The 14,956-nt window shown below is 41.1% G+C and overlaps 1 protein-coding gene across 1 annotated transcript in view; it reads left to right on the top strand.

The window, feature by feature from the left end:
* The window catches only part of ADAM12 (ADAM metallopeptidase domain 12), a 184,814-nt gene extending 171,298 nt beyond the window's left edge, over nt 1-13,516 (top strand). The window contains exons 17-23 of the mRNA XM_018910520.3: nt 706-783; nt 2,704-2,812; nt 3,304-3,439; nt 4,056-4,164; nt 5,261-5,443; nt 10,631-10,743; nt 12,220-13,516. Of these exons, the coding sequence (XP_018766065.3) occupies nt 706-783; nt 2,704-2,812; nt 3,304-3,439; nt 4,056-4,164; nt 5,261-5,443; nt 10,631-10,743; nt 12,220-12,280 (789 nt within the window). The 3' untranslated portion in view covers nt 12,281-13,516. The remainder of the gene's footprint in view (nt 1-705; nt 784-2,703; nt 2,813-3,303; nt 3,440-4,055; nt 4,165-5,260; nt 5,444-10,630; nt 10,744-12,219) is intronic.
* The last annotated feature ends 1,440 nt before the right edge of the window (nt 13,517-14,956 follow it).

The following is a 14,956-nucleotide window of genomic DNA, read 5'->3' as shown; positions in this document are numbered from 1 at the left end:
TGTGTATGCTATTTGTTTACTTCTATTTCCTGTAAATATTAAATGTTAAATAGGGTTGGTTTCTACTTGACACCCAAAAAAATGGTTTCACATGGAAAAACTCAGGAAGATCTTGGTTTTCCTGGAAAACAATGATGAGCCCATAAAAATCAATGACCTCACTTAAATATTCACCTACCCTGGGTCCACGTTCTGTAGTGGAATGAAAAATATTTCCCTATTGATAGAAACAAAACTCTGATAATTTACACCATGAGGATCCAAAGCTTTGCTCGAGGAATCATCTGCTGTGGTGAAGACAGGAAGGAAGATAGAGCAGGAACCTGAAGGAATCCTGTTCAGTGCACTCCTAGTCCTGGAAAAAAATGCATAATATTGATTTTTCAGTTGGCTTAAAAACCTCCCAAACCCCAGGGTCTCCCCACTTGAGTGGATCTGTGAGGGTTTGCTTGCACAGGCTCCCACTGTGAAGTGTGTGCGGAGCCAGGGCTGGCCAGGAGAGCAGAATTCCACTTGCTCAGCTTTGGATTTCAAAGGGGCTGAGGGAAATGAGAAGAAGACACCCAATGCTGGTGTCCTTTGTGTCCATATAATGATTTATATTTGCGTGTTGGGAAATATTTCACTGCTGGAAGAAGGGATGCAGTGCCCTGGGAGCCCCAGCAGCTCTGTCCCTGCTCAGACTCCTTTGTTTGGGTTTTGCAGATTTGCCTGAACCGGCGGTGCCAGAACACCAGTGTTTTTGGAGTCCACAAATGTGCCACCAAGTGCCATGGGCGGGGGGTAAGCATCCTAGGACAGCATTTCTTACAATCCCTCAATAACCACTGGACAAGAAATCACTTTCTGTAATGGCTTTGAGATCTGTAATTGCCTGCAATAGATCAGAGTCTCTGCAATACATTTTTGTTATGTATTTCCATTTCCACTGTGCCTTATATGAAAATTGTTTTTATTTGACAAAGAAATGTTTATCAGGCAGTAATTATCTTGTTCTTAATTGACAGCCTGTGATGCAAAGGAATTTTGTAATCCTCAAAGCAATTTGAAGTCTGACCCTCCATCATGAAGAATTCCCATTAAAAATCAAAAATGCAGTTTCTCTATAGATACAAAGAAGTTGAAATTTTTGAATTGAGCATTGGAAACATTGGGATTGAGAGACAAATGAAACAGCATTTCCTAAAACATTAAAAAAAAGTAAAACCATATTGATGAGTTTTGTGGCATGAAAGTGGCACAGAATGAAAAATGTGATGATATCATTTAATAATATCAGTGGTTTGAAACTCAGTTTATATTATGATAATGTTAATTATATCAGGCTTTGCCTTATTAACCTTGATGTGCTGATGAGCTGTTGGTTTCTCTGAAAAGCTGTGGCAGCCACACTGGAAGAGTCATAGAAATTCACTGTCCTCTCTGAGGAAGGATTTTAATTTGCTTTAACTTATTTTATTACCCTGAATTTGCAAAAGTGAGCAGTGTTGATGGTGCTGCCTCTTACCATTGAGGATGGAATGAGGAGAGGCTTGGGCTGGCATTTTTTATGTCTGTACAAACAAGAACCTCTGGTGACTCCTCAGTGGCAAAACTGACCTCGTGGAATTGTAAATGGGAACTCCTGCAGTGCTTTAATTTAAAAAAAAATAATGCTTTACAAAGTATATTTTTTAATTATCTTGCTGTCTTTGAAATGTAAATTTTTTTTTTTTTTTAATTTTACATGACCACAGCCAGTCTGAGCTCTCTGAATATTTTAGTGCTCTGCAGACACAGGGAGCACAGTGCTTCTGAAAGCCTGCCAAGCTGACCTGGCCAGAATATTGCATGTTCAGAATAACCCAAACTCCTGTGAACTGATTTGTATCTTACTGAAAACTCATGTATTAATCTGTGCTGTGGGCTCTCCATGGTGGTGGCAGATCAGTGGTGGTTGGGGTTAGCACAGAATTAAGGACCTTATTGACAACAAGCCCTAAGCCCAAAATCTTTATTTACAAATTGATTTGAGCATCTGTCTTCTGAACAGAGAGAGACATGGTTCTCCCTGGAAAATCCTGAGAAGCTGTGTGGAAGCTGTGAGAAACTTAGATGAAAGAATTCAAACAATTATTATCTCTCTTTCTGTAACCATTGTTTATAGATATGGTTTTCTGGAGTGTGCTAGTCATAGTTCACCAACAGTGTGAGAAAAGATTCCTAAAGGTCTCAGGTGCACCACTGTTTCTATAGGAACTGTAGGTTTCTAATATCAAGTGTCTTGTCATGCCTTCTAATGATGGAGGCTCTGTATCACCTTTGGCTGTCCCCAGTGCCCCTCCAGTGATACCTGGGGGGCTGACAAAGCTCTGCTGCCCCTGTGCAGGCAGGAGAAACTGAAGTTAGCAGGCAGATAATGCTGCTGGAATCAAACAGAGAACAAGACTTAAGAAGTGTCTGATTATCCTCATATTATTGATGTTGTCAGCTGGGGCAACTCCAACGATTTCCTGCCAAAGAAATAATGGTTTTTAGGATCCCTCTTCCTCTGTGGTGCGTTGCTCTTTGCCACCTCAGTGTGCAGCAGGCAGCTATCAGCACATCTCCTTTTTTCTCCAAGTTTTATTCCTCTCTGAAGTGTCACTGGCTGATTAGAAGCCCTTATCAGCCAGGGCTGCTCTCGGATGTTTTTTATGTTAAGCCATTTGTCTTGTTTTGCAGGTCTGCAACAACAAAAAGAACTGTCACTGCGAGGCTGACTGGGCCCCCCCCTTCTGTGACAAGCCAGGCTTTGGTGGCAGCGTGGACAGTGGGCCCATCAGACAGGCAGGTCAGTGGGAATTCAGGCTCCATCTGGTTTTTTTCCAGGAGAAAGAGTGGAAACTGGTCAACCTCAGAAAGAATTATTTCTACACTTTGTTAATTTTAAAGGATTTCATTATTCTGTGCCAGTTTTTCCCCAGAGTGTTGGAACATTAGTGACCTCCAAGAGATGTTTCTGGTTTGTGTCTGAGGACATGACAGGACAAGTAGTCTCCTCACAAGTACATGTACAAACTAAATCTCAATGGGAAATAATGTCAGTTTTCATATGAACAATACAGCTCTAAACCAAAATGGATCTCTCCTCTGCATGCCAGATGCTGCAGTGGGTGGTAATACTGAAATTATGACAGCATGGTTATTTCCATGACAAAGCTTCCCATCATGATTCCACTGCTGAAAGATTTTTGGGTTTTTTTTTTGAAGAGAGCAAAGCAGCCCTGGCCAGGCAGTGAGCAGGCCCTAGGAAGAAATGAACTCCATGTGATTTTTTTGCAGACAATAAGAGTTTGACCATAGGAGTGTTGATAACAATCCTGTGCCTTATCTTTGCTGGATCAATCATGTACCTCAAAAGGAAGACTTTCATGAGGTGGTTGTTTACAAGCAAGAAGACAACAATAGAGAAATTAAGGTATGCCTATTTTCCCTAATTATATTCCAATGGATATGAAGGAGAGGAGGCAGTAAACACAGCAATTCTCATCACTGTGAATGTATTAGGAAGAGCCAGCCTTGACAAAAAACATTCACCATTATCAGCAGTGTTTTCCCTGGCTTGGTTTAATTTCATTGAAAGGCAGTAAATAACACAGGTATTGGTTTGAATATATCCCTCTTGCCTTTTGGGATGAAAAATTAAGCAGTGATGGAAGTATTGCCTTTATTTTCATTTTCCTGAAACAGTTTCATTACACTGCATGGCCTTTTATCTAAACTCAGCTGAGTGAGCTGAAACTTTCCTATTTGAGGTCATTACTGTTTAAATGTTAGATTCATTAGAATAGTCTCCTGGGTGTTACAAAGCTGCATCTCCACAGATTGCAGAAGCTAATTTAACAGACTACTGGTTTCTAGAAAATCAATATTTATTTTTATTCTTGCAGGAGTGCTAGACAATTTTTACTTTCCTTGTTTACTATAACCAGACAGAAAGTCCTTGCAAAATCCCATCCTGAAAAGAGACTCCTGTTTAGGAAAATGTTACAAAGCAGAACGTTGTGTTCAACAATTAAATGTTTGTATTGCAGGTCTGTGAGTCCAGCAAGACCTTCCAGTTCATCTGAGCCAAATCATGTTCATACCATATGTGTCAGTAAAAACCTCATTGTGAAGCCACAAAATACAGCCATTCAGAAAGTGAGTCCCTAAATAATTTATTTTTTTTAAAGTGGGGGAAAACCCAAAAAAAAAAAAGTCTCATGGATTCTGGATCTCAATTAAATAATTTATTATAATACAATAATTACATGAACTTAATATCATGTGGGAATAAGGAAAATGGGAGAGGATGTAGGCTTCAAAATTCATTTATGGCTTCCACACTGAATACAGGTGGAGCTGTCCAGTGCAGAAAAGAAATAGTTTTGTCTCTAGGAGAGAAAAGCAAGGGACAACCATGGATTTTAAAGTAGCAATAGGCCAGGTTTGATGGGGCTTGCAGCTCCCTGATGGGAGTGTCCCTGCTCGTGGCAGGGGGTTGGAACATGCTGGTCCTTCAGGTCCCTTCAGACCAAACCATCCTGTGATTCTGTGCCAGCCCTTGAAATGCATAATTTTGGTGGAAGATTGAAATGTGTAACTTTGGTTGGGTGGTTGAAATGTATGACTTTGGTTGGATTATTGGAGTGTATAACTTCAGTTGGATTATTGAAATTAACATGGTTGGATGGTTGAAATGTATAACATTGGTTGGATAATTGAAGTGTATAACGTTGGTTGGATTACTGAAATATATAATTTAGGTTGGATTACTGAAATGTATTACTTTGGTTGGATTATTGAAATTTATAACTTTGGCTGGATTATTGAAATGTATCATTTTGGTTGGATTATTGAAGTGTATAACTCTGATGGATTATTGAAGTGTATAACTTTGGTGGATTATTGAAGTGTATAATTTTGATGGATTATTGAAGTGTATAATTTTGATTGGATTATTGAAGTATATAATTTTGGTGGATTATTGAAGTGTATAACTTTGATGGATTACTGAAATGTGTAACTTTGGTGGATTACTGAAATGTGTAACTTTGGTGGATTACTGAAATGTGTAACTTTGGTGGATTACTGAAATGTGTAACTTTGGTGGATTACTGAAATGTGTAACTTTGGTGGATTACTGAAATGTGTAACTTTGGTGGATTACTGAAATGTGTAACTTTGGTGGATTACTGAAATGTGTAACTTTGGTGGATTACTGAAATGTGTAACTTTGGTGGATGATTTTTCCCAGAGGGAAGGCCCCAGGCGGCCGCTGCCGTATCAGATCATCGACATCAGTGACCCTGTGAAGACACACGAGGTGCCACCATTAAAAACACCCCAGAGAGTCCTGCCACCCCTTCCCCAGCTTCCAGGCCACCAAGCTGGGCCTGAGAGACCCCTGCCAGCTAATCCTTCACTGAGGTTCTCCCAGGTAACCATTGATTCTCCTCTATGTACTATTTACTCTGTGAGTGTCTGGAGAAATGAAGTGTTTTCTTATCTTTCCTGCTGCCCTTTTCCCACAGTATTTCCTTTATGCTTTCTGTGAGTTTAGAACTGTGCTGTAGAAAAATTGCTTTGTGGCAAGTGGGGCTGTGATCCTAAAGTTTAGGACCCTGAACTCTGCCTTCACCACTCAAAAGACAGCAGAACAAACACATTAGAGGCAAACACATCTCTGCACTCCCCAAGCAGAGGAGAGCTGCACAGTTTGTTTGTGAGCTGTCAAGCACAGAGAGCTTAGGGAGTGATGTGCAAGAGTAAAAGGTGTCTTAGCCTGATGTGCTTCTGCCCTGCCAAGGGCTGCATGAAGCACAGTCTGTTTTCCCAGAGCACAGACCCAAAAACCACTGTTTTCATGCAGACACCTTTCACTGCAATGTTTAAGTAGAGATAGTAAATAATTTTTATTTTTGAATAAGATGCATCTCAGGGCAATAGACAGGGTAGATGAAGCTGTGTGTATTAAACAGTGCCTTTTCTTGTCACTGGCTGCTCCCTTTTGGTGGCACTTTGGAGTGACTGCTCCTAAGCAAAGCACCCAGGCTGTTCCTGATCTGGGTGTGGTACGAGGTTAAGATAAAATGAATTAAAGGTTTAATTAGTAAAAGTTAATTAAAAGCTAAAATAAAGTTATTAACACCAGGCTCTCACCTGCAGGAGCCCTGAGAGCTGCTCGAGACCCTTTCCTGGTGCTGGATAGGAGGAGACAGCTCTGAGACTGTGCTGGAGTGCAGGGCTTTGAAAAGGGATTGGAAAAATGTCAGAAACAAACAGAGATGAGAGAGGCTGCCCAGAGAAGTTGTCAGGGTGCCCAGGGCAGCTGTGGCTGCCCCTGGATCCCTGGAAGTGCCCAAGGGCAGGTTGGACAGGGCTTGGAGCAGCCTGGGACAGGGGAAGATGTCCCTGCCCATTGTGGCAGCAAATGAAGTATTTCTAGATTTAATTTTTTCTAAGCCTGAACATTGTACCACTCAGGTTAGACCAACTTTTACAAGGGCAATCTGTGTTTTATTTGCTTTTTTGTCTTCCCTTTTCCATGTTCCCAGTCATTTTCCTTTCCAGGGGAATAAGGAATGCAGATTCTTTCTAAAATAAATTTTGTAGGGAGGCAGAAGCAGTATTGATTCCTGTTGCTTGTCTTTAGCTCCAGTGGTCTTATTGTTCATTTTTCTTGTATTCTCTAACATTCTGCCCAATTCACAGTGGTCAGAGGGAAGATTTTAAGTGCAATTGCTTTTCTGCTTCTTAAGCAGAATAGGGATGGAGAAAAGGCTTTCCAAGGAAAAGGGAAAGGAGCCATCTGTCATTCTGATGCTGCATCTGCACCTGCCCCAGCCTCACTGCACATCACAGCAGCCCAGTGCCCCCCTACAGCTCATGCTCCTAAATCCTTGTGCTCCAAATGCCACCCAAAGTGCCAGGTGCAATACCAGACCTGCAGCACTACCACTAGCAAAGACTGACAGATCTGAAACTGCCAAAAAGCTTCTCAGCTTGGCAGCTCAAATTCATTGTGACAGTTCCTTCATCAAGCAAAATATCATTTCACCATTTTCAGTCTCTGCATGGAACACAAAGTGGGGATCAGCTCAAGGCAGCCTAAAGAATGAGCAAGAATGGATTCTTGCAAAGTTATATCACAACCTCAATATTGTCAGAAACAGCAACTTTTTAGATCAGAAGGACCAAAAAAACACTGTGTGGGGAGAAAATCTTCATTCCTAAGTTAATTTTTTTCCCTCAAATCTTGGAAGAAGTAAAATAGCTTAAGAATAGTTTGAGATAATAAATATAGAGAGGACTTCATGTATTGCTTCAGCTCTCTCTTGGAAGCACATCCAGAAGGTCAGCAAGAGGAAGGATTTAAAAATCATTGCTACATTCAGGATGTCACCCACATGCTCAGTGCTGCAGGATGGTGCTGTAAATTATATAAAATCTCCTTCAGTTGTAAGTAAAATAGTTAAAAAACAAAGACTACATGAAACAAACCAAACCAATCAACCAAACAAAAAATCCTCAGCGAATTAGCTCTTGCCAAGTTTAATATTTAATTATCTTTTGACTGAAAAACAGCTTTTCCTTCTTTCAGATGCTCTTGCAAGGCAAACAGTCTTTATTGATGGGCCAGATTCACAGTCAGTATAAATCAGCAGAGCCCCATGTGAATCAGGGGAACAGTGCAGGTTTGTCCTAGCCATGGATTCAGTCCAGGCTTTTGGATTTGATCTCTTCCCCTTGATTTTGTTGATTTTAGCATTCAGTTGTTGCCTCCTACACTCTTATCACCTATTACCAAAATATAGTTCATATTTTACAGCTCATCCTAATGCAAGGAAATAGAACTTTCTTACTTCATAATTTTACCACTTTAAAAAGTGGTTTTACTTGTTCCTCAGCTCAGCTCCTGCTCCTTCTGCCACAGTTATCCTGGGAATATCTCTCCTGTGCCACCTCAGCCTGGCTGTAGACACTGAGGGCTTTCACTTTTTTTAAAAATCGGTGGGAAAAATCCTGGAATTTCATGCACCTGATGACTTTGGAGCTGCTCAGTATGAAAATTGAGGGTTTTCATTCCAATATTTAAAATAACACTTCCCCAAGCAGGGCCTGAATGCATAAAATGCCAGGTTGTGGATGTAAAGTGGACCAAGAAATCCATTCATAAACTCTTTGTGAGGAAGGGCTGAAGCTTTGTAGGGGAAGAAGTGGAGGAAGAGGAATGAGGGAAGCAGAGCTGGGGTGGTACCTTGAGCTGTGCTGCAGATTCCCAGCACATCAAAGGCTCTGCAGGGCCTCTCACAAGTTACTACACAAAGTTTGGATTCTCCTGTGGCACAGAAAGACCAGAGCAGACCCTCCTGTCACCAGTCTGGGGGATGGGATTTGAGCTTTTCCTCTGTTCCTAAGGTTGTGTGTTCCTGGTGGCATCTCCTTCCTATCAAGTGCTGCTCCATTTTCCCTCATCTCAGCCACCCTTTATCCTCCAGCTCCATTTTTATCAGAGATCCCTCCCTTTTGAATTTTTTCTTTCATTTACCCTTTCCTAGCAGCTTGCCACCACATTACACTTTCTGCCAGAACACTTGGCTGCTTCCTCCTTAATGATATTTTAACTTGAGGACATTTTGAGTGGGAAATGAATGAATAATTAAATCAGGAGGTTGGGCCTGTGTACCCCTCAATACCAGTACTTGTTATGCAGAGAATGAAACAGAGGGTGGACATTATATGCAACTCTAAAATGTAGTTTGTGGCAAATTTGAACTTATTATACTTAAGCTGATGTATTTTCTTCCTTATCAAAATGCCTGTGGATAATCAATTTGCATTTCCTTCTTCAAAGAGCAAATATTTGCCATGGAAAGTAAAAAAACAAAGGGATGCTCAAAACAAATAACAAAAAGTTGGACTTTATTCAGGAGCAATTCATGCTCTGATTGCTTGCTTGGATCACATCTTTCAAAGGATCTTTAATCAGATTATGCTTGTAAGCTCTTCTTGTTTCCTTTAACTTTACCAATGATACTTAACTAAAAATAAAGAGTAAAATTCCTTGGGAAGAGCGTGGCCATGCAGCTCCAGTAGTAGAAAGATCTGAAGTGAGTTTGGGGATAAACTGGAGAGATTTTTGTGCCCTGAGCAAGCCACTTAATGTGTCCCAGCTCCCCATAAGAGCACAAACAGCTGAGTTTCCCTGTTTGCAGGGACCACCCAGAGGAGCCACTGGCCCAGCCTGACAGCAGATGACTTCTGTTCTTTATTAATGGAGCCTTTCATTCCACTGAATGAAAGCACAGCAAAAAAAATCCACAGATGCTCCCAATCCAAACCAGACTGGGGCACTTTGGTTTTGTGGCCATCTGAATTTCCATTTTAAAATCATGTCGAGCATTCCCACCTTTCTATAGAACTAATTCTACAAAGTTATGCATTGAATCTTTGCTGCTTCCATTTACCACCGAGTAAGCATTGAGTCCAGAAGAGATGCACCCTGCACTTCTAGAGCAAGGAATCAAGTCATAAAATCATTAAAATATAGTATTAAATCTTTGTTTTAAAATTAGAGCGCCAGTTTATTAAAAATAAGTTACTTTTTAGTGATTTAAACTTATCTGGTCATAGCATATCTTCAATTTAGGTTTAGATTAGGTGCTAGAAAGAAATAGTGAAGGGGGATGAGGTGTCAGTTTTACCCAGAGTTGTGGCTGCCTCCTGGAAGTGTCCAGGACCAGGCTGGATGGTGCTTGGAGCACTCTGGTGATGCCTTACGTTTTAGCTCTCATCTTTTCCAGATTCCGTACTGCATTAGGAAATAGCTCTGAACTTCAAATAAAGTGTGAGCAAGTTCTCCTCTCAGCTCAGTCACACAGAACAATCCCTTTCCAGCATGAGAACCAAGGTAACAACTGCAGCTTCAGCCCCAAAAAGTGCAAACAACAGGGAGCTGAGGAAAGCAAATCTGGGAGGATGGGACTGCATCACCTGGAGCTGTAATTGAACAATGAACCCCAATGTGGAAATGGACCAAAACTTATAAAAGTGTGAGAACTCGTGACACGCCGTCCATCTTGGGTTCATCTACATTAGAAATAGAATCAATATTGTCTCACATATTTAAGCAAAAAAAAATTCACAAAGAAATATTGAATAAACTTGCTGTCCATTCCAGTCAGATATTCTGAAAGCAACAACATTTCAACATTAACCCCAGTATGGAAATGGACCAAAACTTATACAAGTGTGAAAACTCGTGACTCATTGTCCATCTTGGGTGGAGCCTTGGCCAGGCTCTTGTACTGCCCAGCGTGTATCCTGTGATGTCCTTTTAATAAATACCTGCAGTATTCCTTTAAATCCTTTGTTCCTTTAACTTTTATTCTTTATTCCTTTAACTTTTATTCTTTATTCCTTTAACCCTGTTCTCAGCAAGGCGTCACTGGGACCGTGGAAGGTGTCCCTGCCCACGGCAGGGCTGGCACTGGGGGGGCTTTAAGGTCCCTCCTGTGCCAGCCCAGTGTGTGACCCCACGGTTGCCTGGCTTTATCTCGGCTGTGGCTGTGTGGAGGGTGCGATGTCCCCTCTGGGAACTGACAGGAGCTCGTGTTTCCTGCAGGAGCCGCCCAAGCCCAGCGCCCCTCGGAAGCCGCTCCCCGCGGACCCGCTGGGCCGAGCGCGCCGCGGCCCCGCCGGCCGGCCCCGGGCTCTGCCTCACGTCAGCCCTGCCAGGTCAGTCCTCACCCTCCTGCCTCGGCATTGCAGCTGCTGGGCTTCCATCTGCTTCTATCCCTGCAGTTTGCCATCTGCTTGTCACCCCGCAGCTCAAACTGCACACACAGTGGGAGCTGCTGCTGCCCCGTGTTGGGCAGACACAACCATTGCTCTCCAGGCCTGGGCACCAAGGACTCCTCACGGCCTCGGGGCCCAGAAGTGTGAACAAAAGTGATTGGGGGCAAAAACTTGAGGTAAATTACTTCATTAACTGAAGCTGTAATTGGAATATTAATCCCCAAGATGCAAATGGACCAAATTTACAGAAGTATGAAAACCTGTGACCCATCATCCATGTCTGGGTGTAGTCCCTGGGGGGCTTCATCTGCCCAAAATGTACCTGAAGTTCCTTCACTATTACCCCTTTTTATTCCCTTAATTTTCCCTTTTTCATAAAAGTATGAAAACCCATGACCCATCATCCATTTCTGGTGTAGTCCCTGGGAGGCTTCATCTGCCCAAAATGTACCTGAAGGCCCTTTAATAAATATAACCCCTTTTTATTCCCTTAATTCTGTCTGGCCTCTGGCTTTAGGAAGTCCCAAAAGGCATCAATCCTAACACCTGGATTTTAGCACTTCACAGCAAGGTGGCTGAAATGGCTCAAGGAGCAACAACCACTTCCAACATAATTTCCATCTCTGATTTTACTGACCACACTGCTGCTCACTGCGAGTGCACCAGCACAGTTGCTCTGATTTCCACAGAATCTGGGCATTTATAATACTGTGAAGGCTTGACTGTAAACACCTGGCTGCAAATGTACAAAACTAACCAATAAATAATAATTTTTTTCCTCAGACCCGCCCCCCCATCTGAATTAGGCTGAGAACTGAACGCTGTTAAAATCAGCCACCAAAAAAGTGATTTCCTGATCACCCCTTTCCCAAGGAAACATCAGTTGACATCATCTGAAAATGTTATCCAAAAGATTCAAAAAGCATAGAAATTGTGCACTTCAAAAATATGTTTGAAAAAAATAATCAGGAACTGGAATAACTACACCCAGTGTGAGTGGGTTTAGTCCATGCTGTTTTCTTACCCAATATTCCTCAGTTTTCTGTGAATAAAGTAAGCACCAAGGAAGATAAAAGTGGTGTTTTAAGCTACAAGAATTCTACCAGTAAAGCACTTAAGTACTCAGAAACATTAAAAACTGAACCAATATAGTCTCCTACATTTTAGCAGAAATACTGCACAAAGAAATTTTGATTAAACCTCCTGGCTGTCCGTTCTAGTCAGATATTCTGAAAAAAACAACATTTCAAGCTGAAACAAAAAAAAAACAAAAAACAACAAACAAACAAAAAAACCCCAAAAAACAACATTCCTACAGCTTTTGGAGACCACCTGGAATTCTGCAACATTACTGCCATTTTTGATCAGGTTCAAAATTGATGAGTAACAATTTGCTGTTTTCTTTCTTTCCAACAGACCTGCTCCCAAGCATCCACCACAGGTATCCAGGTCCAGCAACACTGTGGATGTGAAATGAGTAGAAAACCTGACACCTTTATTTTAAAAAGTGAAGACAGAAGTTTGCACTATCTTTCAACTCCAGCTGGAGTTCATTTCTATGACAATACTTAGAATTTTTAATGTTTAAAACAGCATTATTTTTAAGAATTCTGAGCTACTGCCTTTGGTGCTGTGCTGTGCTATGGTGCTCTGTATACTTGCTCAGGTACTTGTAAATTATTAATTTATGTTGAATATTTATTACAGTGCAGTGCACTGTAGTAGATATTTTTACCATAGCTGAGTTTTCCTAAAAAGGAAACTTTTTTTTTTGTAATATTTCACTGAACTTGAATAATTCTGCTCTGTTGGTCCTGTGTAGATTTCTTAGTTTTGTTCTTTAAGGGGTGCTGATACAGATCAATGAAATGTGTAAACAGCTCCATCTCAATGGTCCTTACCCAACTTCTGAGTAAATATGGCAGGGTGAAAAGACAAAATCTCTCCTGGAACTGGGTGAAATGCCCAAGACCTGCACACGAGGTGTGGCCTGTGTGTAACCAAAGGCTCCCTCTGTTTCTGCAGCTGTACTGTAATCTCCATTTTCACGTTACTGTGTGAGATCTCCCAGGAATCTCTGTGCTGAAAGAGGATGCATCCACCTGGGAGAAGTCCTCTCACTGAAGATGTACTGTATATCACCAAGCTGTGGTGCTTTTAACCTCATTTTCCTCAAACACAGCCTGCTCAGTCCATATTAATGCAGGTATCAGGCCTCCCTGTGCCATCTCCTTTTTGATGCTTTGGTAATTAAATTCCACCATCTCATTGTTGTCCTGATTAGACTGGCAGTGCATTGCACCCAGGGCTGGGGGGAAGCCAAGAATTACATTTAAAAATCAATTTTTATATTATTTCCTTTTGCCTCACTGCTCTGCTTATCACCTGTATTTTGCATATTTACTACTGTTTTGTATTAAACTTCTACAACGTTGCTCCAGGTTTCTTAATTCCCAAATCAAAATGTGTGTTTTAATACATAGACTTGGATTATCCAAAAAAAAAAAAAAAAGTTAATCTCTGTTATGTGATTCCACCTGATCTCTTCTGTGCCTTCTCAGTAGCACTGCTGAACGCAGTTTCACCTGTAAAAACAGCAATTTTTAACTTTCAGTTGAAGCAGAGGGAGAAGGGACTGTCATCTCTAATGGTTTCCTCATTGCTTGTGGTTTTTGTTTCCTTAATCAAAAATAAAAGCATTGACAGATACTCACACCTGGCTTCAGGAAGTGTCTTTGTGTTTCATTCTCCCAGTTATTCCTTCTCACAGCAACACAATCTTCAAGTTTATTGAGAAACTGAACAAACCAAAATCAACCCCAGCTTAGTCTGGTGCTCAATAGCAAAGGAAAAACTTCACCAATGTATTTCAATTCTTAAAGCAGCAACAGGGCTTTGTGTGTGGAGAATCACAACAGAAGGAGGGGGGAACCCAAGTGATGCTTTTTGTGTACTTTACATATTTCTGTATTTAAAATACTACATGTTTGTGTCTGCAGTAGGGGGTACCTCCATTTGAAGCAGCCACATGATCTCAGTTTGCTTTTTGAATGCTCCCATTTTATCAGATTTCATCTGCAAACTGCTGAAAACCAGAAGGTGAAACTGTGGGTAGTGAAAGGTGACGTGAAATGACTAAAAAGGGTCTGTTATCAGCATCAGGAGCTCTGAATTTAACAGGAGCAGCCTAGGTAAGACTTGGCACGTGTATAAACTTAAACATGACCAGCCTAGGCAGGCTTAAAGGTATAGAAAATAGAAATATCCACACAGGGCACCCACATCATGTGTCAAATTTCTTAATTATTCCCACTAAAATGAACACAGGTATCAGTGACAGGGAATTTACTCCTACAGTTAAGAACTGTATATTATCTACCAGACTTAGCAACTAAGACGTGGCTAAACTGTGAGATTTCTAGATGTCTGGGGAAAAAAACCTCAATTCTCTATCTGAAACACAGGTAACACACCCCAAATATCCTGTAAAAATTAATACCAAATTAATAAATACCAAAACCAAGTTCTTACTGAATAGTACAGGGGGATTTTTTCCATAGCAAAGTGTGGGTGCAGTGTAAGAAACATCCATAAAATGTGGAATCCTTCCAGTCAGCAATTTGCAAATTTTCTATTTTCTTATATTTCACAGAATGACTAGGTTGGAAGGGATCTTAAAGATCATCAAGTCCATCCCATGCCCTAACACCTCAACTAAACCAATATATTATTTATATTTGTATTATTTATATTATCAACTGCAAAATTCTACAGGCAGAAAAGGACATGTAGACTGGGTGGAATGGGACAAACCACACCTGACAACAAGAGATGACACCAAATGATCCATCAAATCCTTCTTTTCTTTTGGGGAATTTTATCAGTAGTAGCTGGTTTGAGGTGTTTTCCCACCTAATTAGTGCCTTCATGATTAGAAATGCAGATGGTATGGAAAATTCCACTGTGGAGAGCAGGTGAAGGGTTTTACATCTGTAAGTAAATAAATTCCTGTGGGATACACCAGGGTGTGAAATCCAAGGTGTGCTCCGTGCACAAGCCCTGGCATAATAAATTCAGTCCTGTCAGAATAAATTCCTCCACCTCCCTGCTCAGCAAATCACCTTTTCTAAATCACCTTAAATAATTAAGGTTA

This window comes from Serinus canaria, chromosome 6, assembly GCF_022539315.1.
Source record: "Serinus canaria isolate serCan28SL12 chromosome 6, serCan2020, whole genome shotgun sequence".
Classification (NCBI taxonomy): Eukaryota; Metazoa; Chordata; class Aves; order Passeriformes; family Fringillidae; genus Serinus; species Serinus canaria.
The sequence above is the reverse complement of the archived record's forward strand: the minus strand, read 5'-3'. Positions and strand labels throughout refer to the sequence as shown.